Source organism: Sceloporus occidentalis, unplaced genomic scaffold (genome assembly GCF_023333645.1).
Source record: "Sceloporus occidentalis isolate IW3139 unplaced genomic scaffold, rSceOcc1.0.p SCAF_2, whole genome shotgun sequence".
Classification (NCBI taxonomy): domain Eukaryota; kingdom Metazoa; phylum Chordata; class Lepidosauria; order Squamata; family Phrynosomatidae; genus Sceloporus; species Sceloporus occidentalis.
This window is the reverse complement of record NW_028316982.1, coordinates 273,844,481-273,858,026: the sequence shown is the minus strand read 5'-3', so window position 1 is coordinate 273,858,026 and position 13,546 is coordinate 273,844,481. Positions and strand designations below refer to the sequence as shown.

Below are 13,546 nucleotides of genomic sequence, written 5' to 3'. Positions count from 1 at the left end.
GTTTGTAGGAGAAAGGCAGAATATAAGAATCATAACCTCACAAAGGTCAAAGGGAATCTAATGTCTGTTGGGGAATAAATCAAACAAACTGATACCTGGGGTTCAAATCCTGACTTGGCCAGGGTTTGTAAAACATTCTGCTGTTTGTGACAAAAGGCATAATATTCGGGGGGGGGGGGAGGTTTAATTCCATCTTGGGGGAAAGCACAGAAGAAAAGCCTTTTGCTGTCTTGAAAGTCAGGCCAGACTCTCAATGAGGTGACACACCTGCAAAACAATGTACCTCTTCTTACAGTGTGCTTCAGGATCAGTCCTAGAAGGACTGCCTAGTAAATGCCTTTGCAGCTCTGCACCCAATGGCCTCTGGAGCTACAAGGAAGAGCTGGCCTAACAAATATGAGAGACTCCTGGTATTGCTGGAGAGGGAAGGGGCCTGCCTTCAATTCAGGTTCAATGATTTAAACTGAATGTTGGCCACCTAAGCAGCAGCAAGTCAGACCCGTGGCTGGGAAACATAGACCTGCTGATGCTCCACTTCCCCTTTCACTGGAAGACACCTGGACCTCCTCCTTTCTTTTGCTGAACAGGGGGTGCCCCAGTGCCTCCATCTGCATCCCATCAGAGCTCTCCCAAAGAGTAGGAGAGGCAACCCCCCCTTTACAGTCAGCCCTCCAAATCCACAATTTTTATCCATAGATTTAACCATCCACGGCTTAAAAATATTTAAAAATGTATATAAATTCCAAAATCAAACCCTGATTTTGCCATTTTATGTTAGGGACATTATTTTACTACCCCTACTGTATTCAATGGGACTTGAGTATCCATGGATTTTGGTCTCCACTGGGGGTCCTGGCACCAACGCCAGCAGATACCAAGGGCCCACTGTATTACCATTTCCCCAGCAAGTCTATTTGCTCAAGCACTCCTCTTTGCGCCCCCCCCCCCCCATTTCCCCCCAAGGAAATCCAGCCAGTCTTTCCTCACCACCTTTCCTGCCTTTCTCCAGCCTGGCAGGCCTCTCTTTGTCCCTTCTCTTTCACTCTTCCCTTTCCAGGCCTTCCTCAATCTTCCATCTCTCTTCTTTCCTCCGCTGGAACTGGACTTCTGACCCACATGTCCTTCCCCCAAATGCAAGTCAAGCACATCCCACCTTTGCTCACCTCTGTGCTATTTAACCCCACAAAAAACATGGGATTAGTTTTGAAGATAAGCCATAATCTGACTATTTAAGTGTGCACTTTGCTTTCTTCTCAGCAAATTACCTCTTAGTCAAGCAACTTTTCCTTTACCTTTATATCCCCTTGAATGCATAGATTCTCAGCCCTCAGCATTTCAGGAGAGCCCTCTAACTAGCTGCCTTCTTGCTGTTGCTAGACTGCAGCTCCCATCTGCCTGTAGCCAACATGGCCAACGATGCAGCATGCTGGGAGCTGCACTCCGACAATGTTGGGCAAACGGCACAATCTGCCGCCCCCCATTTATGTAAAAAGAGATGTGAACACAGCTCCTTACTGGCTTTTGAAATCTAACTGAAGTTCTCTGAGGAAGGATGGGATAAAAATGAAATCAATTTCTGATAGTTACTGCCTTGAATACTATACTGGGCCACAAATTAAATAAATATCCATTTCCCCCTTTTCACCTCAATTGGGGTCCACTAGAAGGTCCTCTTCCATGTTCCACCAATGGGAAAGCGCACTTTGGGAGGCAAGGGATGCAGGCCCTTCTCTGCTGCGACGCTCTGACTGTGGAACAGTCTCCCTTTGGAGGCACAATCTGACACTAAAATGTGCTTGATTCCACCTAAATCTGTCCCCGTGTGTCGTTTCTATGGTCTTAAAATTCTCCATTACTGTTTTTCCCCTTAGTTATAACAAGCAGTGTTTCTTCACAGTATGTTATTAGTCTCCTCCAACAGTTTAAAACCTGCTAAAATAGTTCAAGACCATTTAAATCATTCATATGGGCACATGCTGATGGAATTAACTGCTCTAAATGTGCTGGCCTTAATGATAACTCCATGTGAACAACTTTTAATCTTACAAAGGACTATGACTAGTCTGTCACCTTTTGGAAGGAAAGTGTGTACTTTGCTTTCTTCTCAGCCAAGCATTAGATAAGAAACTGTTTCTTTAACCTCCATGTCTCCCTTAAACTTCTAGGGCCAAAACACATTGCAGAAACAACCCAGTTTGAGACCACTTTCACTGCCCTGGCTCAAGGCTAGGGAATTCTGGGAACTGTAAAATTGTGAGACATTGAGCCTTCTCTATCAGGGAGCTCTGGTACACCAACAAACTACCATCCCCAGAATTCTATAGCATTGAGCCATGGCAGTTAAAGTGGCGCTAAAACAGATTATTTCTGCAGTGTGTTTTGGACCCTAGATACTCAGCCCTCAGCATTCCAGAAACCCTGTCCTTGTGGCTGTGGTTTGCTTGGTAACACACACAGAGCTCTGCTTTGGGCCTTTTGCACTCTCTTGGTCTAACTGATCTCACAGAGTCCTCATAAGGCAAGATCAGATTTCTCCATGCAAGGATGGAATAGAAATAGAAGCCATTTTTCCTATTTGCTGTCCTGGGCACCATAATGGAACAAAAGGTGGGATAAAAACTGAATCAAAAATATTTCCTCTTTGCCACCTCAGTTTAAAGGTGGCCCTCCTGTGAGGAGGAATGCCATGTTGGGGATTGGGAACAGGGCCTTCTCTGCTGTGACACACCAATTGTGCAACAAGCGTCTCTTGGAGACCGGAGTGGCATGGATTTTTTGCTAAAGCCTTTGGGGCCTAATTTTTAAACTGTGGTGTTGTTGTTGTACATGGCCCCCCCAAACCATAGCTATAAGTATTGTAAAATAAATAACTGAAGAGTCCTCCTCCTCCTCCTCCTCCTCGCTGGCTGTCCTTTCCCCCTTCACCCCTGCCTTTCACCGACTCAGAGCACTCCCTTCCATCTCCAGGCCCTTCCCATCCCAGCAGCTGAGAGGGCCAGGCTGCAGAGCTGCTCCTGCAGCCAGGTTGCCAAGTTTACATTCAGAGAATACCCAAGGCAAAGTTCAACATCTGCCAACCTGGTAGCATTCAAAGATATAGACATGTTACTCTGTAGAATCAGCACCATCTTTCAGACTAACCAAAATAATGCTGCCAACTTCTTTATTTCCGTTAGTCTCAAAGGTGCTACAAGATCTGCCAACCTATCCTCACATATCTGTGGAAAACAGATCTTCACCTTGTGCAAAGGAACCTATACACTGCTTGGAAATCCAGAGAAGTGAAGAGCCAGTAATGCAAGGCTGGGAAGGATGCGGTGCTCTTCAGATGTTGTCAGACGACAATTCCCAGCATTCTTACCAACAGCTATGCTGCCAAGTGGGATGACAGAAGGTGCGTCCAACAACATCTCACCCTATATTAACAGAGTTTGGGTTTTTTTTTTAAGCAAGAAGGTCTCTGTTCCTTTGTTGAAGCAGCCATGAAAGTCCTCTGTGTCACCCACAGGCAGGGAAAAGCCACAGGACTCTGCTGAGAACGCCATCTTTATTTGCAAACAGTGGCCTGTTACAGACTGCCAAAATAAAGCTGCTTCGGTTCTCTTTGGAGGTATGCTATTTAAATGATGCATGCATCCTAAGAATCCGGAAGCTGCACCAAAAGCTGCACTCCGGTGCTTAGGAATGGAGTGTGGCTTTGGTGCGACCTCCGGACTCTTTGGACCCATGCATCATTTAAATAGCAAACCTCCAAAGAGGCCTGAAGCAGCTTTATTTTGGCAGTCTGTAACAGGCCAGTAAAAGCTAAAGATGGTTCTGAGAGTGGCCAGTTTACCACTGGTGACTGCAAACTTCTTCCAGAAGTTATTTTGCAGCCCAATGTGGGCTGAACATTTGGGTTATGGATGTTTTCTAGGGTGACTTGTAGGGTTATGCATTATGCTACCATATATGTTTATTTCTTGTATATTTATCTGTTTATTTTTTAAAATATCTGGCCTTTCTGCCAGTCTGGTGCCCAAGGCGACTCATGATGTGGGTTAACACCAAGCACAGTTAGAATGATGCACAAGTTAAAAGCAAATAAAGAAACAACTCTGTTAAAAGCATTAAAAAGACAGCAGAACATAATATTCATGATAAAGATACAGCTCAATTGGGGGGAAAATACATCCCAACTAAAAGACCTTCTGCAAAGTCCAGTGACACCTCTCAGTGAACACAAGAATGTGCAGAAAGAGCTGCAAACTCTGGGCAGTGGGACAGAAAGGCAGCAGGGCTTCTGCCCCAAATGGGAAGGGAGGGGGTTGTAGCACCATGTCCATCAGACCCATCTGCCAACGCCAGCCTGGAGCTATGGGCACATCCTCTTTAACACCGGGGGGGGGGGGGGGGGGAGAGGAATTGTGCCATTTGCCTGGCACTGTCAGACTGCAGCACCCAGCATGTTACGTCATTGGCCATGTTGACTACAAGCAGATGGGAGCTACAATCCAGCCCCTCATTTCCCACTCTGGGACTCTCCCCATGCCCTTTCTCCAGTGAGCCACGTTTGCAATCTGTGGTGCTTCACAGCTTCCGTGTCGGTGGGTTGGAGGATCTGCTCTGGGTTTGAGCCTGAACTTTAAGGGAACTAAGGATACATTGTGAGGGAAATGGATTCAGCACCCCAGGCAGCTCTTGTAAGCATTAGACTGAAACCCACTGAAGGCTCCACACCATAACAGTATGGAGCCCTCTGGGTGTTCCAGGGCAAGAGCCGCCCTGTGGGACTCTGGGGGGCAGGGCCAGCATATACCTAGGGGCCAGCTTACGTTGTAGGAGCGGGGGTGCCTCTGCTTCCACTGCACCAGGAGGAGCTGGGCCACCACCAGGGTGGCGATGAGGATCAGGACCATCTCGGCGTGCATGGCCTCGTGGCCGCGGTGCTTGGCATGCATCCGGGCGTGCTCCATCCTGAAAGAATGAACAGGTGACACTCGGGTAAGATTCTCCTTGTGCCCTCCCTTGGATTCCTTTCCCCACACAGCCCATGACCCCCTGCAGCAGCCCTTTCACTCAGGCTCAGCTGGCAGAACAGAGTCTGCACAAACCCTGTGCAGCAGCTACCGTGGCATTCAGAATCATGGGAATGTCTAGAGGCATCTAGGTTTCACAACTGTTAAGAGCTGGTGAAGAGACGTCTGACGGGTGACGTGAGTGACCAGTCACAGAATCATAGAGTTGGAAGAAACGACAAGCGCCATCCAGTCCAACGACTTGCTGTGCAGGAACTCTCAATCAAAGCATCCCCAACAGATGGCCATCCAGCCTCTGTTTAAAGACCTCCAAGGAAGGAGATTCCACCAGTCTCCATTGAGGAAGTGTGTTCCACTGTTGAATAGCTCTTACTGTCAAGAAGTTCCTCCTAATGTTTAGGTGAAACCTCTTTTCCTGTAGCTTGCATTCATTACTCCAGGTTCTATTCTCTGGAGCAGCAGAAAACAAGCTTGCTCCCTCAATATGATATCCCTTCAAATATTTAAACAGGGCTATCATATCACCTCTTAACTTTCTCTTCTCCAAGCTAAACATACCCAGCTCCCTAAGTCTCCCTCATAGGGCATTATTATTATTATTATTATTATTATTATTATTATTATTATTATGAAACTTTATTTATATAGTGCTGTAGATTTATGGTTTCCAAGCCATTCACCATTTTGGTCCCCCTCCTTTGGACACACTCCAGTTTCTCAACATCCTTTTTGAATTGTGGGGCCCAGAACTGGACATAGTATTCCAGGGGAGGCCTGACCAAAGCAGAATACAGTGGCACTAATACTTCCCTTGATCTAGATACTATACTTCTATTGATGCAGCCTAAAATGCCTTGGCCTTTTTAGCTGCCTCATCACATTGTTGACTCATGTTCAATTTGTGGTCTACTTGCACTCCTAGATCCCTTTCACATGTATAAGTCTCCTTAAGCCAGGTGTTCCCCATCCTATATCAATGCATTTCATCTTTCTGCCATAAGTGCAGTACCTTACATTTTTCTGTGTTGAATATCATTTTGTTAGCTTTGGCCCAACTTTCCAGTTTATTCAGGTGATTTTGAATTTTGATCTTGTCCTCTGGGGTGTTAGCTACTCCCCCCTAATTTGGTGTCATCTGCAAATTTGATATGTATGCTCTTAATTCTGTCATCCGAGTCATTGATAAAGATGTTCAAAAGAATTGGGTGCAGGACAGAGCCCTACTGGACAGCCCACTGGTCACTTCTCTCCAGGATGAAAAGGAACCATCATCTGAAATTACAGGAGGGTAGGTTTCGACTGAACATTAGAAGGACATCCTGACAGTGAGAGCAGCTAAACAATGGAGCCAACTGCTTGGAGAGGTGGTGGGGTCTCCTTCTCTGGATGTCTTCAGAAAGAGGTTTGGCAGCTACCTACCGCTTTAGCTGGAGGTCCTGCCCTGAGTGACTCTGGACTCCAACTCTACGATTCTATGACTGCAAAGGGAAGGCTGGGATCCCGTAAGCAGAACCTAGTAGCAAGTCTACAGTACAAGTAACAGTCCATTGGGCAACCTGTTTTCACAGACCCATGGCAAGACAAGAAAAGCCCCATCCCCCAAACTCCAGGGAGGGTTCAGCCAGGACCCTTACCTCCATGGTCTACTCACCTCCATCTCTCCTCTGGGGCCAAGTGTGATAGTTCAACCTAGGAGAGACAAGAACCATGAAAGTGTCACCATTGTGTACAGAGAATCATGCGGTCACCTACCCCGACGGTCATAATAATAATAAAGTTTATTTCTATCCCGCTTTTCCAATTTGATCAAAGCGGTGTACAAAATTCATATAAAATAAATAATAATCAGTACAATCAATAAAACAATATATAAAAACAGCATATAAAAAACTAATACTCAGCTAGCTGAGTGGGGGAATCCAGAAACATGTCACAGTCGATACCAAGATAGAGGGGAAAATAACCAAAGTCACATCTCATGGGGGGAAAGCTTGGGAAAAGAAGAAGGTTTTGAGATTCTTCTTAAAAAGGTCTAAAGACGTGGTGGAGCGGAGCTCATCAGGGAGATTGTTCCATATTCTTGGGGCTGAGATGGCAAAGGCCCCTCGCAAGGTCCTCACGTATCGCACAGTTGGGATCTTTCATGGCTTGGAAGAGAGCGGTGCAATCCTGAAGAAGGACCAGGGGGACAAATGTATTTATTTACTTAATTTACATCCCACCTTTCTCCTGACATGGGACCCAGATTCTGCCTTAGTTCTCCTAAAAACATGCTCTCCGTGCTTTTCAACTTGAGGTTGAGCAGTAAACTGAAGATGTCATCTTGGGACCTGGGCAAGGACAAAGGTGGGATGAACAGATAGATGAATCGATCGATAGGTAAAAATCCCAGGACTCCACAGGGTGTAACCATGTCAGTTAAAGTGGAATCATAGCTGTGTGCAACTGTGTTGTGTGAATGGGATCCTGGACAAATGTTATGATCTATCAGTCATCAAGTCAACTTCGACTTAAGGTGACTCCATGACCAAGAAGACCTCCAAGTGACCCTGTCCTTAGCCTCCCTTCTCAGGTCTTGCAGATGCAAGCAGCCTTGTGGGTTCCTTGGTGGAGTCTATCCACTTGTAGCTAAATGGTAGTTATACACAGTTTGTAAACATCAGCGACAACTTCCCAACCAGTTGTACAGTTCCTTTACTTGTCATAACTTTATAATGTAAAACAGAATACAAGAGGTAGAAATGTAAAGATTTAAGCGTCACCAGTAAGTACAAATTTCAGTGCAAGAATCTCAGAAATATGTTTCTATGCAAGTGTATTTCTTATCTAAATATATAAAGAATGCAAGTATAACAGAAAGACATCTGTATGCAAAAATAACCAGATGTAATGGCAGGCTCAAGCACATATTTCTGGCAGAGAGTGCTGCATCTCTGCTCCCCAGCTGGACCCTTATGTTGGATTCCGTCACCATCACAATGCATGCCTTCAAAGACTCCAAACACTGAGTACCCTTTGCCTTTTGACATTCCTTGAAGTTGTTATCAATAACTATCCTGCCATATCACCAATATCCCTTTCTTCCTTACAAGGTAAGTTCTAAGCATGCAAAAGCATGGGGCATCTTTGAACCTTGCAGCCGAGCTTAATTTGCTGAAGGCGTTTGCCTATCGCCTCTCAACCCACCAGGGCCCTCTGCTGCCAGCTCCGCTTGGTGAACCTGCTGGCCAAGAAGCCAGCCTTCCTGTGCTTACAGCTCTGGCTCCTTCTCTTGCAATACGGAGGAGGGCAGCTTGCACTCTTTTACCTTGAAAGAAGCGAACTTTGTTCTAACACATTCCAGCTTGGCATCGTTTCCCCATCAGTACTGTGGAGGAATAGTCTGAGTGTTGGACTAGGACTCTGGGAGATCAGGGTTTGAATCCCTGCTCAGCAATGGAAACACATTGGGTGACCTTGGGCAAGTCACAATCTCTCAGCCTTAGAGGAAGGCAATGGCAACCCCCTTCTGAAAAAAATCCGACCAAGAAAACCTTATGATAGAGTTACCCTAAGTTAGATTGAATACGAAGGCACTAGGGGACAGTGTTGTGCTTTGGCTGGAGTGTTGAACTAGGAAACCAAGAGACCAGGGTTCAGATCCTCACTCAGCTAAGGAAACCCACTGGGGAACCCTGGGCCAGACACACTCTCTCAACCACAGAGGATGGCAATGACAGCAAATCTTCTCTTAAGAAATCTAGCCACGGAGAGCCTAAACTGCAGTTGCCAGAAGTCAGAGAAAAAGGCATCTAACATCGCAACAGATTTCCTAAGATGCATTTTGCAACTCTCTCTTTTGATCGGGAAAGCGAAGCAATTAAGCAATATCTGTCCCATGAAACTCACTCACTTGGCAAAACTGACTCTGGAGACTCTTGCAAGCTGAAAACAGGACCATCCCTGGCACCACTCCATCTTGGAGCCCAAACAAGCAGAAACCAGCCTGTTTTGCAACAAGGCGAACCTATCACAGGGTTTTCTTGGTAAGACTGGTTTAGAGGCAGCTCGCTTTTTACCTTCCTCTGAGGCTGACAGAGTGTGTGACTTGCTCAAAGTCACCTAGTGAGTTCCCATGGCTGAACGGGGATTCGAACCCTGGAAAACAAGAGTCGCAGTCCAGTGCTGAAGTCACTACACCGCTCTGGCTCCACAGATTGATAGGTACACACAAAAAGGAGAAAAGGAGGGGGAGAAAGAAACAGGTAACATTCACCAGCGACATTCCACAGCCATCAAAGCACAGAAATGCTTCCACCTGGCAATGTGATACCAGTTAGAAAAGAATCGCTCTGTTGGTCTGTTAACCTCTTAGGCAGAGATCCTATCTGAGGCTGGCGTTGCAGAAAGTTCCACCAATGTACTTTTGCTGGAGGTTTTGGTAGGAGAATGACAGCTGGATGTCAGAGAAAGGGGACAGAGGAATGCTCCTGCTGTGCCCTATGGGCAACTGGTGGGCATTTGGGTCAGGAAAGAGGAGTTCTGCCCAGGCAGCATTGCAAAGCTTGGCAGAAAGTGTTGTGTGAGGAGCGAGGGATGGTTCATCCCATTACTTGGGTCCCAACCTATGATGGGAAAGGCTGGGTACCAACTCAATAAATAAGTAAATCTCCTGCCCCAACACCCAGCAGTGGTACTTACGCTGGTATAACTCCCACCAATCCAACCCAGTTTTGCCACCGTAAGTCACAAGAGGATACTGGACACGGTCTAGTGCAGCGATTCCCAAACTTTGGTCCTCCAAGTATTTTGGACTTCAACTCCTAGTAGCCCCAGCTGGCTTGGTCAAAGATCAGCAAAATTAGGAGCTGATGTCCAAAACATCTGGAGGACCAAAGTTCAGGAACTAGTCTAGTGTAAATTGGGGAACCGTTGTTGGGATAAATGTATTACGTTACGAATAACCAAACCCACTCTTACATCAGCCATCTCAGTTCTTCAAGGCAGAGGAGAAAGGCCCAGCTTTTCTTCCACAGGGGAAAATCCCTCCCATTGGGCTTCCATGAAAGCCAGGTGCATCTGGATCCAGCACATTCCTGAGAAATCTACAGAATCTTCACAGCTCCATGCATTCCACCTTCATTTATTATGTCACCACCTGAGGAAGGGGCAGGAAAGATTCTCTAGGGCTTTGAGAAATGGTCCCCGCAAATCCCCTTTTCAAGTGCCCCATGAACGTTTGCTTGGCATACATTTTTTGTTAACTGCACTCGAGTTGATCTCGACTCATGGGAACCTTCTGGATGAGACCCCTCCAAGACCCTCTCTGTCCTCCGCTGCTCTGCTGAATTCCTGCAACCCCATAAAACCCATAGTGACCTTGATAGAGTCCATCATCCTCCATCTGGCCTGTGGCCTTCCTCTCTTCCCTCCAACTTTCTCAGCATTATGGTCTTTTCCAAGGAGTCCTTCCTTTTCATGATGTGTCCGAAGTAAGATGGCCTCACTTTGGTCATCTTGGCTTCTTCCAGGGAGGTTTCTGGCTTGATCTGCTCCAGGACCCATTTGTATGTCCTTTTGGCTGCTGTCCATGGGTCATCAGCACTCTTCTCAAGCAACACATCTCAAATGAATGGATTTTATTCCTATCTCCTTTCTTCACTGTCCATCTCTCACATCCATCCATGGAAATAGGGAATACAATGGCTTGTGTGATTCTCACTTTTGTGCTCAGTTGTGTATCTGTGCATTTTGGGATCTTTCCTTATTCTTTCATAGCCACGCTCCCCTTTCTTAGTCTTCTTCTGATTTCCTAACTGCAGTCCCCATTTCTATCGACGTTTAATCCCAGGTATGGGAATTCTTTTACTACTTCTATTTCTTCTTTGTCTCAGTTGAACTTATGAAGATCCTTGGTGGTCATTATTGTTGTTTTCTTTATGTTAAACGTTAAGGTTGGCTTTGCACTTTCTTCCTTGATCTTCCTTAGTCATTGTTCCAGGTCTGTGAGGTTTTCTGCTATTGTGTCATCTGCGTATCTTAGATTGCTGATATTTCTTCCTCCTGTTTTCATTCCTTCTTCTTCTGTGTGCAGTCATGCTTTTCTTATAGTATGTTCTGCATACAAGTTGAACAGATTGGGTGAGAGGATGCAGCCTTGCCTGACCCCTTTGTCAATTGGGAATCATTCTGTTTCTCAGTCTTCTGTTTTGACAGTGGCCTCTTGTCCTGAGTTCAGATTCATGCTTAGGACTATTAGATGTGTTGGCACTCCCATCATGTCTTTAAGGGGCCTTCCATAGCCTTTCATGGTCTATGCAATCAAAGACCTTGCTATAGTCTATAAAGTACAGGCTGGTTTTCTTTTGGAATTCCTTGGGGCGCTCCATTAGCCATCGTATGTATGCAATGTGGTCCCTGGTGCTTTTTCCTCTCCTGAATCCTGCTTGAACCTCTGGAATTTCTTTTCCAGACCCTTCACCATTTTAGTGGCCCTCCTCTGGACACAGTCCAGCTTGTCCACGTCCTTTTTGAATGGTGGTCTCCAGATGTGGATGCAGGATTATTCCAGGTAAGGCCTGACCAAAGCAGAATAGAGTGGCTATTACTTATAATCATAGAATCATAGAGTTGGAAGAGACCCCAAGGGCCCTGATCCAGTCCAACCCCCTTCTTCTGCCATGCAGGAAATCCAAATCAAAGCATCCCCAGCAGATGGCCATCCAGCCTCTGTTTAAAGACCTCCAAGGAGGGAGAATCCACTACACTCCGAGGAAGGAGTTTGTTCCACTGTCAAACAGCCCTGACTCTCAGGAAGTTCCTCCTAACGTTGAGGTGGAATCTCTTTCCCTGTAGCTTGCATCCACTGTTTCGTGTTCTAGTCTCTGGAGCAGCAGAAAACAAGCTTGCTCCCTCCTCAATATGGCATCCCTTCAAGTATTTAAACAGGGCTATCATATCACCCTTTAACCTTCTTTTCTCCAGGCTAAACATCCATAGCTCCCTAAGTCTTTCCTCATAACGCATGGTTTCCAGACCCTTCACTATTTTGGTCACCTTCCTTTGGACATGCTCCAGTTTCTCAATGTCCTTTTTGAATTCTGGTACCCAGAACTGGACACAATATTCCAGGTGGGGCCTGACCAGAGCAGAATAGTGTGGCACTATTACTTCTCTTGATCTAGACACTATACTTCTATTGATGCAGCCTAAAATCGCATTGGCCTTTTTAGCTGCCGCATCGCACTGTTGACTCATGTTCAACTTGTGGTCTACTTGGACTCCTAGATCCCTTTCACATGAATAAGTCTCTTGTTCAGCCAGGTGTCCCCCATAATCCTATATCTGTGCATTTCATATTTCCGCCCTAAGTGCAGTACCTTACATTTCTCCGTGTTGAATTTCATTTTGTGAAATGTCTGCACAAGGTAGAAGACAGTAGGAAAAGAGGAATGCCGCACTACAAGTGGAGAGACTCAATGAGAGAAGCCATGGCTGCCCTGAGTTGGCAAGACCTGAGTAGGGCGGCTGATAACCAGGTGACTTTGGGAAGGCTCTCATTCACAGGGCTGCCATGGCAAATGACAATGTAAGAATTGGACCAGAAGTCTTAGGTTTCTTTTCCTGGGATCAGGGAGTGCAGCCACCTCTAAAAGGGCAATGTACTCATGTCTGCTCAAAAGTTGGAATCTCTGAATTCAAAAAGCACTTGAACAAATTTTCCCAAGAAGACCGTGTTCAGGTCTGCAGCCTGAGAGGGCCTCCTAAGCATTCCTCTGAGGAAATAGGAGACTGAAGCAAAGGCTGAGCCAGAAGCTTTGAACAAGAGCCCTTTTATTATGCGCTACGCTATTTTCCAGCCTAACCTTATAGTCCAACCAATTTTTTCTTTAAGAAAGAAAGCCGTTGCCTTTTCTTTGTTTGAAATCTTCACCCGAAGAAGCAAACCACTCTTCCTGCCCTTGTTTCAAATTCTCACTTGCAAGATGTGCCCAGGGTTTGTCTCTGCACCTGTTCAGAGAAGAGCCCAGGCTCCTTGGAACCCCTCATCAAAAACTAATTTTGCAATGAGGAATCACTCCAGAGGCAGGTTGAAGGAGCCCAACAGTAAAGTCTTTCAAGAACAGAGGAAGCAGGGCAATCCACTGGCAGATGGACGACTGAGCCTATTTTGGGATTCCAGCAAGAAAAGTGGGAGTAGGGGACTTTAATGTAATCCTCCATGCGCGAGCGCACCCGCACGATCCCACAGGAGGGATGAGTCAAGCTGGAAGCGTCAAGAGACCCATAACGCGCCCTCAGGCTTTGCAAATTTCAGATGCAACCAGTGGGTTCCAGAGATTCTGTATCCAAAAGGAGACCTTGTTGATGTTGTGGGCCTTCAAGTCATTTCTGATATGGTGACCCCATCACAGGGTTTTCTTGGAAGCATTTATTCAAGGGGGGGGGGTTGCCCTTGCCATCCTCTGAGGCTGAGAGAATGTGATGAGGCCAGGGTTATCCAGTGGCTCTCCAGGGCTGAGCAGGGAATTGAACCCTGGTCTCCAGCG

At 46.2% G+C, this 13,546-nt stretch overlaps 1 protein-coding gene across 1 annotated transcript in view; it reads right to left on the bottom strand.

Moving 5' to 3' along the window:
- Positions 1-13,546, bottom strand: part of RNF121 (ring finger protein 121) — a 33,126-nt gene that overhangs the window by 16,841 nt on the left and 2,739 nt on the right. Inside the window, exons 2-3 of the mRNA XM_089513185.1 lie at positions 6,670-6,707; positions 4,815-4,956 (exon numbers count right to left, since the gene is read on the bottom strand). Coding sequence (XP_089369311.1) covers positions 4,815-4,956; positions 6,670-6,707 — 180 coding nt within the window. The remainder of the gene's footprint in view (positions 1-4,814; positions 4,957-6,669; positions 6,708-13,546) is intronic.